General features: G+C 43.9%; 1 protein-coding gene and 1 gene segment (V, D, J or C); one reads left to right on the top strand and one right to left on the bottom strand.

Moving 5' to 3' along the window:
* Window positions 1-24,309, bottom strand: part of LOC141957911 (T-cell receptor beta-2 chain C region-like) — a 78,345-nt gene that overhangs the window by 38,861 nt on the left and 15,175 nt on the right.
* LOC141955251 (trypsin I-P1-like) lies at window positions 16,176-19,789 on the top strand. Its single transcript, XM_074895178.1, has 5 exons — window positions 16,176-16,291; window positions 16,992-17,160; window positions 17,758-18,011; window positions 18,782-18,918; window positions 19,640-19,789. The coding sequence occupies exons 1-5, from the start codon at window positions 16,252-16,254 to the stop codon at window positions 19,787-19,789; spliced, it is 750 nt and encodes a 249-aa protein (XP_074751279.1). The 5' UTR covers window positions 16,176-16,251.

The raw sequence follows: 24,309 nt of genomic DNA, 5'->3' as shown, positions 1-24,309 counted from the left end.
CAGAGAGAAGTCTCAGGAGAAATCTGATTAGGGATAGGGATAAGCACCTGAAGGGAGGGGGCAAAGAAGATGGAGACAGACTCCTTTCAATTGTGCCCAGTAACAGAACCAGAAGCAATGGGGACAAATTGAAACACAGAAGGTTCCTTCTGAATACAAGAAAACACGTTTTTACTGTGAGGGTGACTAAGCAGTGAAATAGGTTGCCTAGGGAGGTTGTGGAGTCTCCATGTTAGAAATGTTCAAAAGCTGTCTAGAAACAGTCCTGGGCCACTGGATTTAGGTGGCCCTGCTTGAGCAGGAGTTTCAGACAAGAGGACCTTCAGAGGCTTCTTCCAACCTCAACCATTCTGGGATTCTGTGGTTCTATGATTCTGCAAAACACTCCGAGTAGTTGCGGGATGACTGCATCACATGGCATGGCATCATAACCTGCATAAAGATGTGACTTTACACACACTTTCCTTCCATAATCTTATCTTTTGAGTAGCCAGCATAATCTCTACACTGCAATTAGGCTATTATTGAGAAACTGCTGTTCATTATGTTTACACAAATGTGCCTGAGATGTCACCACTGAACATCTAAAACAAGTACCTTTGACTATGGTTTCTGTAGCTATAGCTCCCCTGCCACCTTCTACAGCAGGAGACAAAGGAGAATAAATATGAGAACAGGGAGTGCAACAAGGAGGAGAGTAACTACTTCATGCAAAATTTCTTAGAAGAGCTGCTTTTTGTGCAGTTCCACTTCAAGCTGGCAAAAGAAGTACTGTATGGGAAAAAAATGTACTGGAATAAGGAGCTGTGGCTGCAGAACTTCAAGATGGCAATAAGCGCTAGAGATCTCTGTGGCTTTCTACTACTACATGGAAATTGCACAGCTGTGACCAGCTGATAGCCAGCTCCTTAATCTGCTGAACCTTGAAGACTAATACATTTGTTTTCACAGGGCCTTAAAATTGCATTTGCCGCCCTAAACTAAAAATGCTCAAGAGTTGACAAATAGAAAAGTATCCTTCCTCTGTTATGTTCCCAGAGCTGATAAAGCTGGTTTTCAGTGTTTATGCAAGAGCTCTGAGCTAGGACTGTAACATTATGATTTTCAGGAACTGGCAATTAATTTAAAAAGTATAAAAAAATATCTAAAAAACTCACCCAACAGTCACTCCCACAGTTACCACCATAGTGTTTATATTCCTTAATGATTCCAGCATAAACTACTTTTCCTAGAGCTTTCAAAGGGCATTTGGATCACCACTAATAATTCCAGACAGCAACAGAGTGAATGTATTTGGTACCTGTGCAAAGATGATCTCTATATCAGAAGATCAGAGTCTGAAGAGAATAAGGAACTCAGTGTGTCTCTGTTTTGTGAGAGACTATGCTTTCCCAGTGCTTCCCTGCTGTATGTCTGTAGCCTGATATGACCAGTGAGTAGATCATGGGTCTGTGTTCTGAGGGTCAGATGAGCGCTCTGTGGGAGCACATCCGGCTTTGCCACATCAGTCAGCAGCATAGTACATTTGCTACGTGTGATAGTTAGGTACTTCATACGCTATATCTTCCACATGAGCATATGGGACAATCAGTCTGTGCTCAACCGTATGAGGACTGTCAAAGACATGACCTAACACCAGAAGTGTGTAGCCATACTTTCTTAAAGATACCTTTTGCTCTTTTATGTGCTATTTTCCTTTCTTTGAAGAAAAGGTAAGTCCTAGGTTATGCTATAAAAGACAGGAGCACAGACAGGCAATGGCACGTGGGGGAGACCTAATAATACCCTGCCCTCACTTTTCCCAGGTGCATCACAGAAAAGCAATTCACAAGGGGAGCACCAGGTGACAGCAGCTTTTTGTGGTTTCCTTTCTCTGCCCATGAGGTTTGGTCATGAAGAGATGTCTTGGTCTGGCTCAGAACTGTGTGCATTTCCCTGGTAAGGAAGAGAGGGGTCCCACAGTTAAGCAGTGTGTGGGACAGGTGAATAAAAGTACTGCAGGGCACACTGTTGCTTGTAAACCCACCAAGGGACTGTCCTTTCCACAATGGCATATATGCCTGACCCCTGGGTATGTTTCCTCCCACCGGTACTGGTGCCACCTTCCTATGTCCATAATCAGAGGGTGGGGTCTTCTCCCACACCAATCTCATTGGGCTCCTCTGTCTTTTGGTGGATCATCAGTGTGTGAAAGAACCTTGAATTCTCCTTCTGCTTTGTACTCTTTCCTTGGTGCTATGGTGGGATCTGTGGAGAACTCATGGCTCAGAACGTGGCTGTGCTTCGGTAGCACCAATCTTAAGAAGTATCTTCTGCCTTTCACTAACCACACTAGCAGTTCCTCAATTCTTATTTGTATGTGTGAAGGCTTTTTGTCTTTGAAGCTAGATGCTGCTGCACTGCTTTGTCTGTCCCTCTTCCCTCCAAAACCTCCTGGCTGTGTTCCTCCACTTCTTCCTTGTCTTTCTTCTGCTCTTCTTCCACTCCTCTCTCACATTTTTCAGAGACTCCATCTCTCACTCAGGCAAGGCGGGGATTTTATCTTAGTGCTCAACCCCCTCCCTGTACCGTGTGATCACTCGCAGCACAGAAATATATGGCTGCATCCTTGGATGTCACATTCTTGATTGTCATAACAGAGTGATCATTATTGTCTCTGCTTATCTCAAACTTGGCCTCACTGTAACCTTCTTCATAAGAGTTCTTCATCCATGTACTAATACTTGCTACTAACTTCAGGCCATTTCTTGGATGCTGTTGGTACCAATACATAAAGGCAAGTGTGGTATAGTTCTGGTAGCAGGAGAGTTCCACAGTCTCTCCAGCTCTCTTCAGGGTTTCTTCTGGCCACTGTGTGATGAGGTGTCCGACCCCAGCACCTGCATGAATGAGAAAGAGAAATGGAGGAAGAGAAGTACAGATGATGGTCAGAAAGTGTCCTTTACCTCACACTAGCACTGCATGGCCTGGATGAGAGCCATGCTGCTGATGGATCTGTTGTCTCTCACCAGGTAAAAGAGCAAGCAAAACAGTCAGCATGGCCTTTCATCTGTCCAAGAACAGCATGTTACTGCTCACTGTGAGTTAGGAGAGAAGAGGCTAGAGAGACACTGATGCCCCTCCCCTTGTTCTGATTTTTTCATCAAGGTTCAGCAGAGAAGAGAGAAGGGACAGACCACCTTTGATACCTCATTTGGTGAGCCATTAAAAAGAAAACTAAGTATTCATGTGGCTCTAAGTTTTGCTTTATCTTTTCCACAAAACAGGCAGTGTTCTGAGCTCCTGACCAAAAAGTGAGACTGCTTGCAGACCAGTAAGTTGCTGATTGAATATTGTACTGTCTCTCATTCCATCATCATGCATGTCTGGGTATTGGATTTGTCAGCCATGAACCTGGGAATATTGGCCTCACAAATAATTTTTTGACTTATTTACACCTGTGGATATAACTTGGTCCATCTTTCCAGAAGGGTTTATTCCAGTAAATGTAAACATGTATCGTTTCATTCTGGAGAGAAGTTCTTAATACCTCAAAGATGATACCTCACAACTCAGCACTTACATTAGAAGCAAAGATGAGAGGGGAGGCACAAAAAATCATGTTTATTCACATCTTAATTTCTTCAGTTTTCCAGTCAGGGAAGCATATTCTCTGCAATTTAATCTTCCTGAGAGCTCCAATTCACTTCCTAATTACAAAAAGCAAGGTATGTCTGACAGCCTTTTTTTTTTTTTTTTTTTTTTTTTTTTTTTTCTGAAAGCAAAATCTCTGCTTAAGAAGTTAACAGAAATTACCTGAGAAGCTATAGTTTCTTCACAGACAGGAAAGAAGATATATTCTATATGATGTATAAAAGTTTTGCATGATCTCCAGTGATATGGACACTTAGCATATGAGAAGTAGGTTTTTGACCATGGCTCCTGTTCAGTCCCTTCTAGTTCTTCCCACTGCAGGTTTTCTCAGGAGAAATTATTTCTTACCCATGCTCCAGCAAGGCTGAGCCCTGTGCTGCATGTATTACAGTTTCAGTGACTTGTGAAGAGTTGTAGACAATACAGAGTATTTTTTAAATTACCTTCCATATCTTTTACATTTTTCTCTGAATTTTTGTGCTGCTTTCAAAGTCAATACAGCAGTTAGCAAATGAGCTTGTCCAAATTTAATATGCCTTTATATTCTTTTATGGTTTTGACACAGATTATCCTTTGATGCATATTTTTAGCATTTACTCCCCACAATTTATTCTTTTTTATCTTTCACGGAAATCTTGTCTTAGTTTTTCTTGTTCTCCGTCTGAATTTATTGCTCTTTCATGTTACTGCTAGGATGGGACATCTTGAGACACCTCTCTGGGCCATGTTGAGACAGTTCCATGAGACACTGCTGCTTTGATGAATGTCCTAAAATTACCCCTTTTTGTCTTGGACATGGAGACACTACAGGGTTTTTATTTTGGTTATTGCCTGTCATGCTGGAGCTGTTGAGAACCTTTCCTTCCAGTGGTAGTTAGACCTCAAGTTCTGGAGGGAGAAACTATTTCAGAGACTTGATGGGGAATGAAACAGGCAATGGAGAACGTGGCAATTAATTCTAAGATTATGCTGTGTAAGAACTCTGAGACGAGGTGAAATAATTTCAGTGCAGCCGGGCTGCACATTCTTCACTAGTCACATGCATTAGGACTTACTACTCATTCCAGGATGAAGATTTTTATTCAGAGTAACTTTTTCTGTCTCAGGAAACAAAAAAAATGACTGCAGACTCTCTGAAAACAGGAAGTACCTGGAAGATGCAACTTGGGACCTCTAGCGTGTCTCTCAGGAATTGCCTAACATGTTGCTGCCTTCTGAAGAGTAGCTAGATTTGTTTTTCTGTTCAAAACTTCTGTCTTTCAGTCTATTTTCTCTTAAGATTAAAGAAGAAACAAGAGAAAACAAAAAAGTACAAATACAAAGGCAGGTATGGTCGAACTTCCCAAATCAGAACCTGAACTACTTGAGGAAGAATAGATGTAGGAAAATAGAGGAATAAAGTTCTAAAAGGGACGAGTCACATGGAAACAAATTGATGGTGAGAATGTTTGTCTACCTATGCATTGTACCTGCTTAGCTCAGTGTATCCATGTCTTATTAAATTCCATTTCTAAGTATTTCTCCCAGGTCTGTCTATGCTGTGTGCATGTGCTTTTTGTATGGAGGTCTAAGTGCTGAGAACTGGAGTCAGAACATAGATACCAGCAACCAGAGAGACCAGAGTGAATGAAATTAAACGCCGGAAACTGGAGTAGGGGCACAGGTAAGAGTGGCCCTGTGTTTGTCATGCCAGCAGCTGCGGCAAGGGAAGGTGGGTGGGTATGTGTGATCACCAGAGAAAATGAAGCCAGACTAGCTGGCAAGTAAGCGAAGTGACCTGGGTTCCAGATGTGTGATGTGTGTGTCTCTAATGGCAAGGCCAGTGTGAGGTAGCAACCAGAGGGAGCAGAAGAGTCCCAGACACCTATTGGAGAGGGGAGTGGTGTGTGTGGGGGGTGTGCGTGCATACATGCGTTGCACAATTGGAGTGGGGCTGCAGAACTTGGGAGCTCATAGGCCCAGGTGCTGGCAAAAGTGCTGACTGGGATCCAGGGGCACCTATTGGGCATACTCAGTGTCTAAGCACAGCTACGGAAAGGATGCACACTGTACATATGCATACATATATTTCCCACTATTGAACCTTCGTCCAATTCAGCTAGAGAGAGAAACAGGATAAGGCCATCGGTGTTGTTTCTGTTTGTGTGAGTGGTGGGTGCATCTGTCTGCATTGATCTGTGTATGCATATAAATATGCATTGTATACATGTGTGTCTACTGGGAATGCATTCTCAGCTTTGTTACCCAGTGATCATGAGCATGGAGCTATGTCAGGCTACCAGATTCAGCCCAGCCTACCAGTGAGCCTCAGGGAAAGCAGTGAGGTCTCTTTCTTGAGGGAAAAATAGACTGTAGATGAGATGTGATACTGAGGTACACTGCCTACATGGAAGAGAACCAGAGGAACGAGGAAAAATTTCATACTGAAGAGTGTTTAACAAAACTTGGAAACAATAAGAACTCACTTAGCAGAGGTTTGTGCTGGATCTGGAAACTAATGTCATGAAACAGAGCATCAAGCAGCAAAAATTGGCTTTCCAGTCCAGAATGATAGAGAAAAATGACCGTTGCAACACAAGGAAGGCATTTTCAGAGCTACATATAGGCTTAGTACTGAAGGCTAGGACTAGGACTGTGTCCAGGTCAATGGTCACAGAATCACAGAATCATCTAGGCTGGAAAGGACCCTGGAGATCATCTAGTCCAACCGTTTGCCTAGCACAGTTCCCACCCAAAGCATATTCTTAAGCTCTAAATTGACCCTACTCTTGAACACCTCCAGGGATGGGGACTCCACCACTGCCCTGGGCAGCCCATTCCAACGCCTAACAACCCCTTCTGTAAAGAAATACTTCCTAATATCTAGTCTGAACTTTCCCTGGTGCAACCTGAGGCCATTCCCTCTTGTCCTGTCGCTTTCTACTAGGCTAAAGAGGCTCAAACCCAGCTCTCTGCAGCCTCCTTTCAGGTAGTTGTAGAGGATGATAAGGTCTCCCCTCAGCCTCGTCTTCTCCAGACTGAACAACCCCAGTTCCCTCAGCTGCTCCTCATAGGACATGTGTTCCAGACCCTTGACCAGCTTTGTAGCCCTTCTCTGGACATGTTCAAGTAACTCTATGTCCTTTTTGTAGTGAGGGGCCCAAAACTGAACACAGTATTCAAGGTACGGCCTCACCAGCGCCAAGTACAGGGGCAAGATCACTTCCCTGGCCCTGCTGGCCACACTAATCCTGATTACCATCAATCATCATCAGATGGGTCTTTAGTCTTAGCAGATTTAAGGCATCTCAAGCCAGTTTCTTTCCGTGGCCTACACTGGTACAGAAAGTTTCTCTAGGGACACCTGTTTGCAGTCAGAAAGATCCTTCTTCCTCAGGCTTGTCATCCCAGAACTCTTGCTCAGTCAGACCTGTGCTGCTCCTTTAACACCTATCATCCCCAACCAGTCCATTCTAATTCCATTTCTAATCCAGCTGTGTCTGCTTGTCTGGTGCAAGTTCGTCTTCCTCATCCATTCTATTTCACTGCACCGTCCTCACTGACTGCCACCTCTAAACTCCTCCAGCTTTTTCAGATGACTTGACTTTCTACCTCACCAACTTTTACACTTTTTCCAGTCCCCCTCTGGTCTCATTTTTCTGTTCCGAACTCTCCATCCTGTATTCTCACAGCAGAAGGAGTTTCTAGTTTTGGAGATGTTAAAATTGCCCAGTAGTGGACAGACTTGGGGTACACAGACCCTTCAGGAGAGGTTTTCCTGGCTGCTCTGTACAGATCACGTGCTGGATGAGGTGGATTAAGTAAATACTTTAAAATCCAATGTCCCACGTCTGCTATGTCATTGCAGGGCCTTTCCTTTCCTTTCCTTTCCTTTCCTTTCCTTTCCTTTCCTTTCCTTTCCTTTCCTTTCCTTTCCTTTCCTTTCCTTTCCTTTCCTTTCCTTTCCTTTCCTTTCCTTTCCTTTCCTTTCCTTTCCTTTCCTTTCCTTTCCTTTCCTTTCCTTTCCTTTCCTTTCCTTTCCTTTCCTTTCCTTTCCTTTCCTTTCCTTTCCTTTCCTTTCCTTTCCTTTCCTTTCCTTTCCTTTCCTTTCCTTTCCTTTCCTTTCCTTTCCTTTCCTTTCCTTTCCTGTCCAGCCATTTCTGAAGATTCCTGGGACAGTCTATTTCCCACCTCAAAGGCTGAAGCCGTGTATTCACTTCTGGCTCCATGTGGGACAACTGTTCTTCTCATGAGTTTCCTACCCTTCTTCCCAGTACCATGGTCTCTCCTTACTCTGTTATTCCCCCAGTGCCTCTGGCCCATGGTCCTCCAGGACTCCTCCCTAGTTCCTGAGTCAGCCACTCTGAAAGAATGCATAACTTTCCTTCTTCCAGAGAACACTTAAAAAAAAATAAGAACAGCAGCAGAAGAAACATAAAGATTCAGCTAGCCCTGCTCCTCCCATCCCTTCCACTCCCCATCCTTCCTTTCTTAACCATTCTTCTTCCATGCTTTACGCTGCTGTGAGGTCACAGGCCTTTTCTCCACCTTCTTGCTATTGTTTTCCTTTTTCTAGCAACTAGTCTGTGTTAACTGCTAGATCCTGGTAGACCCAGTCCACCCATCTCAGATGTTCCCAAGGATGTGAAGGGGAAATCTGATGGTCACAGTTTTTGCCCATGGCCCGATTGCTCTGTGCCCATGGGCTCTGATTACTGTTTGACTTAACACCATAGCTCAAATGACACCATCAGAACTGTCACAGTACCAGTGAAATGATAACTTCACCATTGGCAGGAGCAAACCAGGACTCCGCTCCACTGCTGTAGGAATCTTCTCCTAGGAACCTGCTCCCTCTCCTCCCTTTCCGAGTAAGAAGGGCAGGAGTAAAGAAAAGGAGGTGCCTGGCTTATAAGACTTCCTAGGTGGTTGTGCACTTGCCTCCTAGCCCAGCAGCTCTAGAGCACTGCTCCTAGCATGCACACCTAAACCAAAACAGGATGGAAAGGTTCAAGAGGAGCTGGTGTAAGGCTGCAGGGAACCCCACTTGGGTGTGGTATGTATGGATACATATATCTGTATGGCTCTTTAAGTAAGACTTATATTTGTGCTATCATCTTCTTAAGAGGAGTGATAGGGCAGGAGGGTAGCGGCCAAGGAGCAAGGCAATGAAGTGCTAAGGCTTGGACAACTAGCCCAAGCCAGAGTTGACCTATAGATGAATCCTGTATATTTTATAACTGATAGCCATTGTGCTAGTAAGTATTATATTAAGTTATAACAATGCACTTATGCTGATGTAAAAAGTGCTAAAGCTTTGAAGTACTGAAGCCTGAACAACAGGCCCCAAGATGAAGCTGCTAACTTAGTATGTAATCATTAACAAAGTCTGTAAACTCGCTAGTGAAAGAGGCAGCTTAGACAAAATAGAATCAGTAGTGATGAGAGAATGTATCCAACTTCCCTTGTTTAGCCTTGTTCAAGGCTGAGAACCCAAGTATCTGGCCTTAAACTCCCTTGGTTTCACCCCCCTGAGCCCTGGCCAGGCTTTGGATGGAATCCAACAGGAGGATGAAACCAGAAATTTTCCGCTCAAAACAAAGGTGCCAGCTATTCTGGCCTGTCGATCTCTGGTATATAAGGCTGGGCCTGTTTGCAGCGACTTTGGAAGCCTCACCTACGGGTGGACGCACCGCGTAGGATTTCTCACTTGTTGGGACAGGCTCTCCAAATCCTCGCTGTGACCGGGGCTCCCTAGCGACTGCGGATCTGGATGATGATAATGTATGCAAGTGGTGATGTATTTTTCATAATCTCCATTCTCTCTCTCGTGTAGTAATGATTTGATGCATTACTCTGTTTTTGCTGTTTGCTGCTTTAAGTGCACTATTCTGCTTTTTTTTTACTGCATGTTTTCTGTGTTACACTGTTATCACTAGTAAAATACGCCTGCTCTTTTCACTCTGGTGTCTGAGTTTAAGTGGTATCCTTAATCAGCAGAACATAAATTGGTGTCAGAAGTGGGATCCGACAAAAATGCCATTATTTAAGTTCAAAGGTAATTTGTCAAGTCCACCAGATATCCCGATTGGAAAAAATCTTCCCTAGTTAACTGGCTCAGGAGTGGGCTCAGATCAGAGGACCGTGCAAACAATGGGAGAGATGGCTGAAAGAAGCCGAACTATTAGATGTTTTAAATTATAGGAAAAGGATACCTATTGGAAAATGAAAAAAACTACAGATTCAAGCAATGTATTTTTTTAATTGCATATAGAAAACAACAACAGAGTAAAGAGAGGCTGTTGTTAGAGCGCTCCCAGATGGAGTGACAGATATGTGATTTACGGAGTCAAATAGTGATGTTGTAGTGGTGGGATAAGTTACTTGCTGATAAGCTGGATACTTGTCAGACAGTGGCAGAGAAAGCCACAGTGCGAGTAGCACAATATATGTACAGTAAAAGAAGAAGAGCTGGATTTGTTGTGTACTTTGACCATTAGCACCGATATTGTCTCTGAGACTTGGAGCTTGTATATCGTATGTATGGTGTTAAATCTGGATTTGTCATTTGTCATCATTGTCCTAGCGGTACTTGTGGTTATAAGTGTAATTCTGTGTTGTTTGTGTGAATGGTGTAAGGGAGCTCCTTGTGTGGTAACATAAGATCAATCTGTTTAATATGAGAGTGTGTGTGAGTGTGTGAGATGCAGTACTACTGTAAAAATGTTATCATGACTCTTGTGATTACTGAGATAGGAAATTCCCTTTGTGATGCGATAGAAAAATAAAGTAGCTGGGTGACCTTGGGGAGTGGGACCCCCGAAGGAGTGCAGGGAATCGAGATACTCGAGACAGCCCTAAAGACAATGAAAATAGGATTTCTCATAAGGAAAAGTTTATGGCTTTGTTAAAAGACAGCATGTCTCAAAAAAAAAATAAAAAAAAAAAAATCCATGGTGTTCCAACTAATGAGCTTCACTGAATATATACACAGAGAGGGCTGAATAAACCTATCAAGAGAGTGCAGAGTTCTAAAACTAGGAATTCAGGGACAACTCAGCCTACGGCACCCTTTCTCGAACCTCAACAGGACCCTACATCTGCCCACGGAGTACGCTCCCCCCCCCCCCCCCCCCCCGTAAGTTGATCAGCACTTCCGGGGTTGAAAGACAATCAGACACCATTTTCTGACTTGCACCCTTTGCATGAGGCAAGGGAAGTGAATCAATATGATGATCAGTACAAATGAATTAATGGCCAAGCACCAGGGCCGTGGGTGCAGAAGGACTGATGACCCCATGTGGAGCTTAAGTTTTGGTTTTGTTTTTTTTTTTTTTTTAAGAACAAGCAGTCCCTGCAAACTGTAAGAGTCCTGATTGACACTGGAGCAGAGGCCTCCTTAATATACTGGAATCCCAAGAAGTATAGATGACAACCTGTAGGTATTACTGGGTTGGGAGGAAAACAAATTAAAGCTGTACAAACACAAATAGAGATGAAAATAAGAAACATCCCAAAATTATTATATTCAGTCATGATTGTTCCTGTTCCGGGACATATAAAAGGTATGGAGATTCTAAAAAGTCTAACTTTAAATCTTTCTGATGGTCAATATCAATTTGGAGTTAAACCCTGTATTAGTGCCAGACCTACTATAGCCATCGAAGTAAAAAGGCCTCCTGTGCAGATCCCAGCTGCAACTAAGTTAGTCACAATGAGGAGTATAGAATTCCAGGAGGACATGAAGAGATATCACAGACAATTAGAGATTTATTAGATGTAGGAGCTTTAAAGCCGACCACGACAGCTTGGGACAATCCAATATGGCCTGTCAAGAAACGTGATGGATCCTGAAGAACGACGGTGGATTTTAGAGAACTAAACAAACATACTCCACCGCTTGCAGCAGCCATGCCAGACACTGTCACTTTAATAGAAAAAGTTCATAAACATCCAGAAACTGGGTACGTTGTAATAGATTTGGCTAATGCATTTTTTACCATCCCAATTGCAGAAGACCACAGGGATGGTTGCATAGCCCCTCTATCTGTCATAGAATTGTAGTTGAACATTTAGATGAAATACAGCTGCCCCCTTACACACAATTAAGCCACTATATAGATGATGTTTTGATCCAAGGATATGAGGAGGAGGAGTTACAAGTCCTTGAATTAGTGGTAAATCACATGAAACAGAAGGGTTGGGAATTTAACCCTGGGAAAAAAAATAAAAAATAAATTCCAAGGACCATCTCAGACAGTGACGTTTCTAGGAATTCAGTGGCACTGTGGGCATCGAGAAATACTGCCTAAAGCCCGAGAAAAAATTTTAGATTTTGCTGTACCACAAAATAAAAAAGAAGCTCAAAGATTCATTGGGCTATTTGACTTCTGAAGGCAACATATTCCCTGTTTGGGATAAATGTTAACCCTTTGGTATGAGGTGACAAGGAAAAATGATGAATTTGAATGGGGAAATGAACAGCAAGCTGCTTTAGAATTAGTTAAAGAAACCATCGAAAGGCATTAGATTTATGGCCTCTGCAGAAAGGATAAGTGGAGTTAAATGTGTCAGTAAATGGATGCCCAAAGATCACAGCATTCTGTCCAAAGGCTCCAACAATTATGCCAGCCCCATGGCCTTGACCACCCCAGAAATCCTAAACTAAAACAGGAGGGAAGGTTCAAGAGGAGCTGGTGTAAGGCTGCAGGGAACCCCACTTGGGTGTGGTATGTATGGATACATATATCTGTAAGGCTCTTTAAGTAAGACTTATATTTGTGCTATCATCTTCTTAAGAGGAGTGATAGGGCAGGAGTGTAGCAGCCAAGGAGCAAGGCAGTCATCAACATATCACTAGGCTGCAATGATTGATTTGATTCAATCAATGTAATTGCATACCTTGGTGTAGACACCAGGATAACCTTTCAGAGCACACTCATTTTCCCATGACATGATTCCCTGGAGTTTTCCAATGCATACAGCTGAGACACTTAAGACGTCCTGGAGAGAAAAATTTAGAAGCATGAGCTGATGTAATCGGAAGAGGTTTTGACTTGGTACAAAGAATCCAAGGAATGCACAGTGAAGTGCAGCAAATCCTGACATGGGAGCACAGGAAGATAACACCCCTTATTTGCTGACCTCCCCTACCCCCCAACAATTCACTGCTACTGAACTCAGTGCCCAGCAGATGTGGCTGGACCTCCTAGTTCACCTATATCAAAACCCTGCTGGAAGGATACTGTGTCAGAACAGAAAACCTGGATATGAGGAGGCCTAAGCACTCTGCCAAGCTCTGACAAATACTGTGCGGGCTGAGCGACCTTGGAGTGTGTGACTCTGAGCTCTGTGCAGACATCAATGCTTACCTGTCATGAGTCTTTCCCACCATCCAGGAATCCTCCACAGATCATATTGCTGGTGATTTGTCCTGGGTAAGCCTCTTGGCAGTTTTGGTTACTCAGAACTGGAGTTGCTAGTCACTGGAGAACCGTAGGAAATTGGCTGCCGGGACAGCAGTGAAAATTAGGTTTCATCTTGGGACTCAGCACTCAGTGAACAGAAAGACCTGTAGACCTATATGCGAGAACCATCCAGGTTAACCCTTGACCTGCATGGGAAAATGCAAAGGGCATTCCTGATTGAGGTACAATGGCAGGACAGTTTGGGGAACTCACAGGCAGAATGTGGCAGAAGCTTTGGAGAATGTACCAGGTCCTCCCGGGCAGGAGAGACTTGGGAAGAGAGAATCAATGGTCCCTCCACCAACGTGATGTGTACAAGGACGAGCTTCAGAAACTCCTCCACTTCATGCCCCTGGGAAGCTTTATCTCTGTTAGCTCATGGCCTCGCCAGGTTTCCCTTTCCCAGGATCTTGCATCACCTGGGACAAATGTATTTACTTTATTTGAGTCCAGTAATGATACAGCTGACTGAAATACTTGAACTAGGAACATGGATTTCTAGAAATGTAAGCTGCCATTGCTTGTCCATTGATAATATCTAGCACAGCTGCCTTCCATTCACCATTTCTCCTCCTTCCTGTGTCCCTGGAAACACCAGCATTCTGCTGCAGCATCACTGCATTAAAGGAGAGACTTGTTTGCAGCTGGAGATGTATCCCCAGTCTGTAGAATGCTCAGCAGCACTGAGCAGAAGAGGGTATTTACGTTTCAGGTAGAGATTCATTGTCTTAAAGAAAGGAAGGAGGAGTGGGAGGGGGTGTTCCAATTTCAAGCTGAACGCAAAGAAGTCATCGTTCTCATCATTCTGCTCACTCACTCTCCTCCTCGAGCAGGATGGGGGGAAGAGGATTGGAAGGGCAAAAGTGAGAAAACTCATGAGTTGAGATAAAAACAGTTTAATGATTTAAATAAAGATAATGATAATGATTTTAAAAGACAAAGGTGGTATGGTCGAGCTTCTCAACTGAGATGCTGAATTACTGGATTTTCCTGAAATTTGGGTGGATACTAAACCCAGTATTAAACCCTGTGAAAAAAAAAGGAAAAGGAAGCTGTCCTTCATAACCCAGGTGTTGCCTAACAGGTTAATAGAGCTGTATCTTGGGAAAAATATTGTTTTAAAAAATCTGATGACAGCCTATCTCCATGCCAATGTATGTTTTGGACAAAGAAATCATAAATTCACAGGGACATAAAATTATACACTATTGTAGATTGGGAATTGTTCTTGCTCTGCTTAGTTATGATGGGATTAGATAGCTTTAGTAATTTTTGCCATGCTTAGACTATTACAGATCTTTCAGTTTTCCACAGGAATCTTCTAATCCTCATTTGTTTCTAAGGATAAAATGTGTTTGTAAGAAAACTGTGCTCTGATGCCAGTTTAAAGCCCAAGACAAGTCATGCAGCTCCTTCGGGAGTTCCTGGCCTTGGACTTGTCGTTTAACATGAAGAAAAATTGCCAGCTGGACAGTGCCACTGTGTGTACCAGTCCTCCAGGGCTCTCAAAAAACTGATCAAGAAATGGAGCTGAAAGGTTGTTCCTATTTAGTCTCTCATTCCATTTCAGCATCTCAAAGCATATGACTTCTGTTTATAGTTACTTGAGGTTGTCTTTCAGGAGCTAACATGATGAAGCCAGCAGCTGCTTGGAAAATGGTTATTCATCAAACACAATAAGTTTTAGCAAATTCAGCATTGTGACAGAAATTATCGCTCTTTCAGAGAAGGATTTCAGAAGATCTCATTAGTTCTGTTCACAAGCATGACATCTCTAAACATCAATGTTATAGTGTGTTGTGCTTTAGCCCCAGCCGGCAACAAAGCACCACAGAGCAGCTCACTCACTCCCCTCCCCGAGCAGGTTGGGGGGGGGGGGGGGAAGAGAATTGGAAGGGCAAAAGTGAGAGAACTCGTGGGTTGACAGAAGAACAGTGTAATAAATGAAATAAAATAACAGTAGTGGTAATGATAATGAAGATAATAGTTTGCAATGAAATGGAAAATTACAAAGAGAGAGAGAAAACCCAAGAAAGGCAAGTGATGCAGATGAAAACTATTGCTCATCACCAAGCAACTAATGCCCAGCAGCAGCCCCCGCAGCCAACCTTCTCCCTAGTCTGCTGCTGGGCATGATGTCATACGGTATGGACTGTCCCTTTGTCCCCTCCTGGATATTTGTGCACCCCCAGCCTGCTTACTGTCAGGGTGGTATGAGGAGCAGAAGTCAAGCATGCAGACTTGACTCTGTGTAAACCCTGCTCAGCAATAACTAAAACATCCCTGTATTATCAACAACACTGTTTCCAGCACAAATCCAAAACACGGCCCCATACTAGCTTCTGTGAAGAAAATTAACACTACTGCAGCCAAAACCAGCACATACTGAAATTGTTCTGTGACAAAAATGAGTCCCTATAGATCGTTCCAAAGCTAAATAAAAAACACAGTTGGGTACTTAGGTCAATACTATCATAAGGATTAGGTGAGCTTTCAAAGAAATAATGGTGAGAATCGCCACATTTGAACAATTCAGCTTGGGAGGTGGGGAAAGGGGCACAGAGTAGGTTTTTTTGCTCACTTACTGAAATTACTTTTGAATAATTTTATTTGGGAAAATAATGTTCTATATGATAACCCCACCCCTCCACATTACTCAAGAAAAGGGATTTGCTAAAATAACAACACTGAGAGGTGTTTGGTTTGGTTTAGTTTGGTTTGGTTTTCAAAATAAACACACAGTATCTTGTACTCCATTACCTGCAATGTTCAGCTTCTGGTAAAAATAGGCTTTATCAGGAATGACACCATCAGCGCAGAGGGATCTCAGAGGGGTTTGAGGGTTGCTCTCAAGAGGTGCTGCATGTAAGAATGAGACAGGCAAACAACTACACATTTTCCAAAGCTCGAATGTATATTTAAATTGAAGTCTGCCTTCTGAAATAATTTAAAATAGCACGCTATCTTAGGAAAGGTTTATGATTAACTGATATGTTATTTGTACTTTCTACCAGTGCCTGCTAATGCCCCCATTTGGATCTTCGAATTTTCCACCTGTGTACTTTCTGTCTGGAGAAAACCTTGGACTAGAGATAAGGCCATTTCAGAGAATGTATATCTAGCAGCTCCTGCTTCCACTCCACCAGTGTGGGCTTGAGGCTGTGTCAGGATCATGAAATACATACTGTTTGTCACCTTTGTTGGTGTGGCTGGTGAGTATATTTTTTACTTCTATTTTTGTAATTTATAAGTCATCTGATTTTCTGAGCACATTAGCAAGGTAGTTTATTGGGGGAAAGTCGAGCTTCAACTTTGCAAAAGTTTTAAGGCAGAGCACTGCAACTTCTTTTGACTGCTGTCTGTTCGTAATTGCTTGTGTCACAAAATGGGGACTGGATGCCTTCATAAGGGTGCTTGACCAAAGAATACTGAAATGTGTCCATAGCTTCAAAAAAGACTGCCTCTCCCTTAAGGACTATGAAGTACAAAGGTAACACCTCCGTCTCGGGGAGTCCTAAAGCTGCTGTAAATTTTTGGACTGTGAGCGAGTGCCCCAAGGAAATACCACTGCAGACTTGTTTTGTACTTACACTCAGTCCACTGTTGACCACTTCTGCAGACAGGATCCTGGGACAGACATGACTTTGATCCGATCCAGCAAGAACATTTCTATGTTTTTATGTTCACTCTGGGACTAGCATCCAGTGCTTTAGATGCAGATACGTGAGACGCCAATCGGAGTCTGATCACCTTATTTCAGGGAGCAGGAAGTGAATGTCCGTTAGTCTTGCCCACCACTGCTACTGTGAGTTTTTATAGAAGTAGAGCCTACAAGTGAGATGCTTCAGTTAGCCACAAGGGCACAAGGTTCCTTATGCCAGATGTTGACATACACCACTTCTTATCTCCCAGTTGCCTTCCCCAGCAGTGCTGATGATGACGACGACAAGATCGTGGGAGGTTACACCTGTGCAGCAAATTCTATCCCCTATCAGGTGTCCCTGAATTCTGGCTATCACTTCTGTGGAGGTTCCCTCATCAGCAGCCAGTGGGTCGTGTCAGCTGCTCACTGCTACAAGTCGTGAGTGGAAAAAATATATTCTCCTGTAACCTTCTTCTTTCTTCCGGTTCACTTCTAGCAGGAATTCTGAGCTGTAAGATCCAAATATGTAAGTGACTCCATTCTGACAGGAGATAACCAAGGAATGGGTGGCTCATTCAGGAAACTGTGCTGAGGCATCATAAGGGGTATTCCACTTCTGCAAATGTTTCTGTGAATGCAGAACACTTCCTGGAATGATGATGTGGTAATCTAGCAAGGAGTTATGGGCTCTCATTTCTTGTAAATTGGATTAATCTTGCTAGAGCTTCATCACTGGAGAACAGGAAGAGAAATGAGGTCAGGGTGATAGCAGTTTGCCTTTTTCCAGAATGTTTGTATAAAGCACCGTTGCACATCCAACCCATCCCACCTCAAAAAAATAAACGTGCAGAAATTCACCACCTGTGCTGCGAGTGGGTAAGGTCTCAGCATGAATCCCCAGGGCTTATTGCAGGACAACCTGCATGAAAACAGCTACTATGATAGCGATGTTGAAACGAGTGCATACGGTGACAGGGAGCTTCCTCATAACCTGTCGGTAGCAGTAAAGTGTATGCCATTCCTTCTCTTTTCCAGCCGCATCCAAGTGCAGCTCGGGAAACATAACCTGGCACTCACAGAATCAACAGAGCAGTTGATCAGTTCATCTAAAGTCATTCGCCACTCTGGCTACAGCTCTGCAACACTGGACAATGACATTATGCTCATCAAGCTTTCCAAACCAGCCCAGCTCAACCGAGCCGTACAAACAATTCCTCTGCCTACCAGCTGTGTGGCCACAGGCACCACATGCCTAATCTCTGGCTGGGGCAACACTCTCAGCAATGGCAGTGAGTACTCTGTGGGAATGTGCAGCGTCATGAGGGGCCGGGAGACATGCTAAGACCTCATGATTAACTCCAAATAGTACTGGGAAGGGCTATGGGGCAGGCCATTTTGAGTGATCAGTCTGTGTAGGACAGTAACCAGTTAACTGCTTTAAAGGCAAGCCTTTATAAGGTCTTTCCTCTTGTTCTGTGTTACGAACATGGCATCACTTAGGTCATCCATGTGAGATTCACCAGCGTGTTCACACTGCCATAAATCTTGTGGCCTGGCGCTATCAGCTGTGCAGTGCCAAGACGAGCAATTTAAGTAACATCAATAGAACTGTCAGTTCTCTGAGGACAAGATGAAAATCTGTTACTGTGGTTCTAAAATTAGTACGAGAGAGGTCCATTCTCCTACATCAATGGTCAGAGGTGTGAATGGTGACTGGTGTCTAACTCGATGACAACAGCTAAAGTTGTTGTTGTCATCCCAAGGCCCAAGTTTCCTCCAGGCTATGTGCTACAAGAGTAGCTTTAGCTCCACACTTGCCAGTGGATGATTTTCTAGGTATCAGAAAAATTAACATGGCTGCGGTGTAAAATGGTGGACCCATGGGTAGAATCTGTTCCATCTAAACAAATGGAATCTGTGCTGTGATTGCTCTTCAGAGGAAAAATGATGACTGCTAAAACAGTATGTTCAGTGATTATTTTTTGTTAGGGAAGATCTTCTCTGGGCTCTGAAATAAACTCAGAGATCTCACCAACTATCTCTCCCTATTTTCTCCTAGATTCATTTCCAGATACCTTGCAGTGCCTGAAGGCTCCTGTGCTCTCTTCAAGCGAGTGTAGCAAAGCCTACCCTGGGAAAATTACCAAGAACATGATATGTGTAGGATTCTTGGAGGGAGGGAAAGACTCCTGCCAGGTAAAACATCTGCCTCTCCTTTCCCGTATGTTTCTCTCCTGCCTTTTGCCAGTAGAAGGGGCTATCATATTACAGAATCTGCTCTCTTCACTGCACTGGCACGTCTGAATGTTGGCGCTTTTTTTGAACAACAGTGGAGACTGAGGGTGAAAGTTGCTTACTGAGTGAGGCTAGGATTTTCCAATTAGTCACTGTCCCTTCTTTGAGGTAGTGAATACCTCTGCCCTAAGTCTCCAAAAGCAGGCTATGCCACCTCCTGCCATGAGGCTATTGAAAATGGAGGAGTGCTGCACCAGAGAGACAATAGTAATCATGGTGACTTTAGAGCTGAGGATGCAAATGTTAGTTTTGGACCCACTGAAAAGGAAATAGCATGTAAGATCCAGGCAGTCTGGAAAGTGAACACACCTGACAATTGCTTTGCATTTTATGTGTACCTCGTACCTGGCTGAATAACGTTTAAGACACACATATCCTAAGCATCTGTCAAGGACTACATCATCAGAAATAGACCGTCTTACTTACCCTTATCTGTGGTGCCCTTGCAGCTGAAGTATGGCATGGTAGCGTCAGGTGTAGAGTGGTAATCAGAAATGACCTTTGTAGGACTTCTGTGTAGGGAAAGCCCAGTGGAGCTCCCTCAAATGTCAGTGATTTCTGGGATCTCTGGTCCATCACGCTGATACCAACTGCTGAACATGCATATTCTTTACGTGCACAGGGGGATTCCGGCGGTCCAGTAGTCTGCAATGGGCAGCTCCAGGGCATTGTTTCCTGGGGTATCGGATGTGCGCAAAGAGGCTATCCCGGGGTTTACACTAAGGTTTGCAATTATGTCTCCTGGATCAAAGCAACTATGTCTGCCAACTGAGACACTCTTGCTCTATGTGACCTGCTTTTTCTCCTCCTCATCTTCTATTTTGGGACTGGATGTAAAGAAATCATCAAAAAATAAAGACTTTCAGGCACTTCTTCTTTGTGCAACATTTCTCTGGGTACTTTCCATAGCCCATGATATGGAGGACAGAGGCGGGGTATGTCACTCTGGGGAAAATATTTAATATTTGTAGTGCAAGTAGCAGGATCTTGAAACATTTTTCCAGACACATCTTCAGGAGTCTTTTGGTCAGTTACATGCAGCCATTTCTGGAGCTGAACATCTTTTCTGTTTATCAGCAAGTACTCTGGTGCTACAAAACTGCCTAAAACAGCTGAGAAAGTGCGCTGAATCACACAGGCAGCATCCTCCTAATGTAGAAAACATCGGGCAGCAACACTAATGCTCCCCATCGCCCCTGCTCCCACCCCCAACAATATGACTGAACATTCCCTAGGGGAACTTCCCTGAAAGCTCTACTTTGGGAATGAAACCACCTCGTGCTGGGGCTTGTTCTCTTCACGTACCAGTGCCGCTGAGGCTGCTGTCTATACCTTTTTGCTCGGTTAACTGGCCGTGATGGTTTTGCTTAGTTTTCCTGGAAGAGTCAAAATATTCCTGGGTTCTGGGTTCTAGCTTCTCCTAACCCCAACTGGCACTGGAATTGAAAGCCCATGCAAAATCTGCCAAAGTTGCCAATGGGCTGTGCAGCTGTCTCCTAAAAAAGAAAACAGAGAGTTTGAGTAAAATAAAAGGAGAGAAAAAGCAGGGAATAGGTGAAATGGGAAGAAATTTAAAAGAAATCTGACACTGGAAGAAAGGGAGGGAGAGGAGAAGGAGGAGCAAGTGCCATTTGCCTACAGAGAAGTTTGTGCCCGGCTCTCTCAGATGCTTTGCCACTGAGATGCCTCCTAGGTGCCTGAGTAATAGAGATAGGCACAACATGCAAACAGGATCGGAAGGAAGCACCTGCTGAATTCCTTTGCAGCATCTGCCCTTTTCCAGAAAAAGCCCTGAGCTGTAGTCTGGATCCTTCCCTTTATCCTCTTTTCACCAGGAGACAGCCTTCTTATGTGGAAGCAGTTGGAAGGCACAGGTTCTCCCTCCCTGACCACTGTGAGTGGAGGATCATTGATGTCTTTGCCTCATATGTTGGGGGAAAGGGGAAGAAGTTGGTGGAGCACAGAGGAGAGGATGTGATGAAAAGATGACGAGGTGAAAACGGGGATAAAGAAATGCTTCTGTCATCAGCCAGAGTGCATTCTGAAATATGACTGACAGGGATGTTGAGAAAAGTAGTCTGGAAACAGTCCCAGTCCTCTGTCACTATCCCCCTGATGTGTCAAGGTAAAGAAGAACTTCCACTTCCCAGATTATAGGCCATTCATGATTTTGAAATTGCTGGAACAGCCTCACAGGACCTCCCTTCTTACATGGCTGGAACACCACTAATGCCTGCAGTGGACAGTACCATGAGAGGTGGCTGAGAATGTTTTTCTCTCCTTTATGCTGTCTAGTAAGAGCAACAGACCTCTGCAGAGCACTGAGATATGAGGACACTATTTCTCTCTCCCGCTCGTTCTCTCTGATGACATTTCCACGTACTGCTTTTGTCACACAGCTCTGCACAGCAGGAGTGAGAGGGTTACAGACGTGTGAGACCTGATTGAAGCCCGAGGGTCAACAGGACAAAATGCCCTGTGCTTTCTCTTTTTTTTTTTTTTTTTTTTTTCTGAGGAAAAAAGTTCAGTGGGATCAAATGCAATGTTTTTGAGTGCACATATGAAGGCATGACAACTTTGCACCAACATGGCATGACAGGAAGGGAACTAATCAAGTGGTTACTTTTCGAAAAGGCTCCAAAGGCAAGACAGAGCTAAAACGCTCAGTCAGTCCCAGTTCTTGAAAGAGGCACAAGACTTGAAAGAAGTGTTAAGAACAGAACTGGGCTACAAATTATACTGGTTTGTGTAAAATCAGCATGTCTCTTGGGGAAGGGTAGAGGGGATGATCCATGACTCAGAAATGACACTCCTCTAGAGTGCTAGAGGAATAGCTCTGACAAAATGAAGGGGGGGGGGGGGGGGGGGAAAGAAAGTGGGAAAAATCATTAGTTTTCAAGAAGCAGGGATTGCAACACTTTGTTAGCCCGTGGATCACATCTGAGATATCCACTGTTCAATTCATCTCGAAAAGGAGGTAACAAGATTTTCTCAGACATATCAACTTATCCTAGACAAATCTAAATGCCACAGCAAAAAAGGGGGAGAATTCCTGAGAGAAAATAAATAGCAGAAGAAAGGAACAAACCATTTTAAGATTAAAAAAAACCCCAACAAACAACAACCAAACAAGCCCAAACCCCCCAAAATCCCAAAACACAAATAGAGAAGGGGAAAAATAGTGATGCAGAGAAAAAAAGTAAAATCTGTTAAAGGAGCAATAAGGTGATTAGTGAACAAGCCTGTCCCCAGACAGCTGGTGTGAACTGATCAGTGGAGCCTGAGAGCACCCATGGATCTATTTATTCTGTGGGCATATGTCTGTAGCTGGGAGAATTTACCCTGATAAAATAGCTTTGATATACAGTAGACTCCTGAGATGCCTCATTATTGGGGCCACCTGGAGTTGTGCTTGGATGACTACAGTCTGTGTCACTGGGAAGAGTTTCACGCACAGGCTATTAGCTGCATGCTATAGCTATGCAGGTGTTACATAGCTGTGTGATACAGAGAAAGACATCCGTAGCTGAATAGAGTGTTCTGGTCTCTCTTGATTCTCTTATGTGCTTGATGTTGAAGTTTTCCTCCTGCCTGTCTCCAGAAAAGTGGGAATTGTTATCTTTCTGTCGAAGGCTGCTAACAGTTTCCTTAATTGTGTGGTGCTAAACAAAAAAAGGAAACAGAGAAAGCATCATGTTGTACATATGATGTACTTCAATATCAGCACAAACACAGGAGGCACAGAAATTCTGTCTGTCTCTGCTGAGACACAAAGTGTGTGAACCTGGTTTCTGTCCTCCAGTGAGCAGATGAGGTGCAGGAAGAAGCTGGGTTCCTCCACCCTCATACAGTTAACAGGCATGGGTTTCTTTCTGCACCCTTCCTTCCCTTGCACTGAGGAGAGGACCTGATCCCCTGCAGCCTGCAAGGTGTCAGTGCTGCCAAGGAGCTGAGGTTTGCATCGCTGAATTCTACAACACCCTTTGCACCAAGTACAAGAGGTGGTTTGGAGCCACATTGCCATCTTTCTCTCCAACATCAGCTCTGTTTCACTGCCTCACACACACCTATAGGATCTTTCCCTTCACAAAATATTCTCGGCTTTTCCAATGGTTCTGGATGGTTCCAGCTGGCCTTGGGCACTCTGCAGGTCCTAGCTTCTCCACAGAGACAATACCTGGTGCAGATCCCCAAGAACTAGGCTCTCGTTTGCCTTTGGCAATAACGCTCTCTCTTTCTACAGAAAAAGAGAGAAGGCTGCATCTTCTGATGGTGTGTGAGGAAAATGATAGTTGAACCCGTAGTCTCCCAAACTGATTCTACAGGGACGTCTGGCCTCAACTCTGTAGGCAAAGGCCAGCTGACCATACCAAGAGAGAGGTGAGCTAGAATCTTCCCAGCCATCATATCACTTTCTACACAGAGAGATTTGTGCTCATCTTCCTCAGCATCTGAATCAATTTGTATTTTAGCACAGTAATACTTGCCAGAGTCATTCACTGAGGCAAAATCTATTGAAAAGGACAAGCAATAGCCCATACTCCCACAGCACTTGAAACGATTCTAAAATTCATCCTCAAACTGCACATAGGGGCATGTGGTTCCCATCTGAAAACATCTGAGAGTCACAGCTCCTCCCGCTATGATGGCTGCCTCTGGAGACTCTTGAAGGGACTACTCTGTCAGGAGGCAGGAGGGAAGAAGCAGGATGCTAGGTAGAAGGTGAAATGATTTCAGGAGGAACAGAATGAAAAACCCCCTGCAGAATCTAGGAGGGATAAGGGATGTGTTTAAAACTATGGGCAAATTTCTCATCTGTCAATGAATACCTAATAGAAATAGCTGACAGAAAATGTGAATGCATTAGAAACATTTCAAATGGTGAGGAAACCAGAAAAAATAAGTCAGCGATGGAAATCTGTCTGTGGTGGCAGTACAGGAACAGACACAAGGACATTGAGGAGGAAACACTGAGGAAGGAAGAGCTGCATAACATTGGGCGTGGGCAGGGCAGTGTGAGAGCACCTGAAATCTAAGAAAGTAGTTGAGTGGCTGGATCAGTGGGAGATAATACTCGAACACAACACCTGTACAGCTGACTTCATATGTGTGTATGTGTGCATGCAATCACGGGAGCATGGTGGAGCTGCATGGAAGCCTGAGTTTGAGGCAGGGCAGGGGGGATGCTGTGTGGTTTTCATTTCTTCCTTCTGTAAATACTCCTTTCTCCTCCAAAGAGACATCTGAAGGGAGGAAAAACTGCCCTTGGCCTTATACTGGGAGTGCAAATGA

The sequence above is a fragment of the Athene noctua genome, chromosome 1 (assembly GCF_965140245.1).
Source record: "Athene noctua chromosome 1, bAthNoc1.hap1.1, whole genome shotgun sequence".
Classification (NCBI taxonomy): domain Eukaryota; kingdom Metazoa; phylum Chordata; class Aves; order Strigiformes; family Strigidae; genus Athene; species Athene noctua.
The sequence above is the reverse complement of the archived record's forward strand: the minus strand, read 5'-3'. Positions and strand labels throughout refer to the sequence as shown.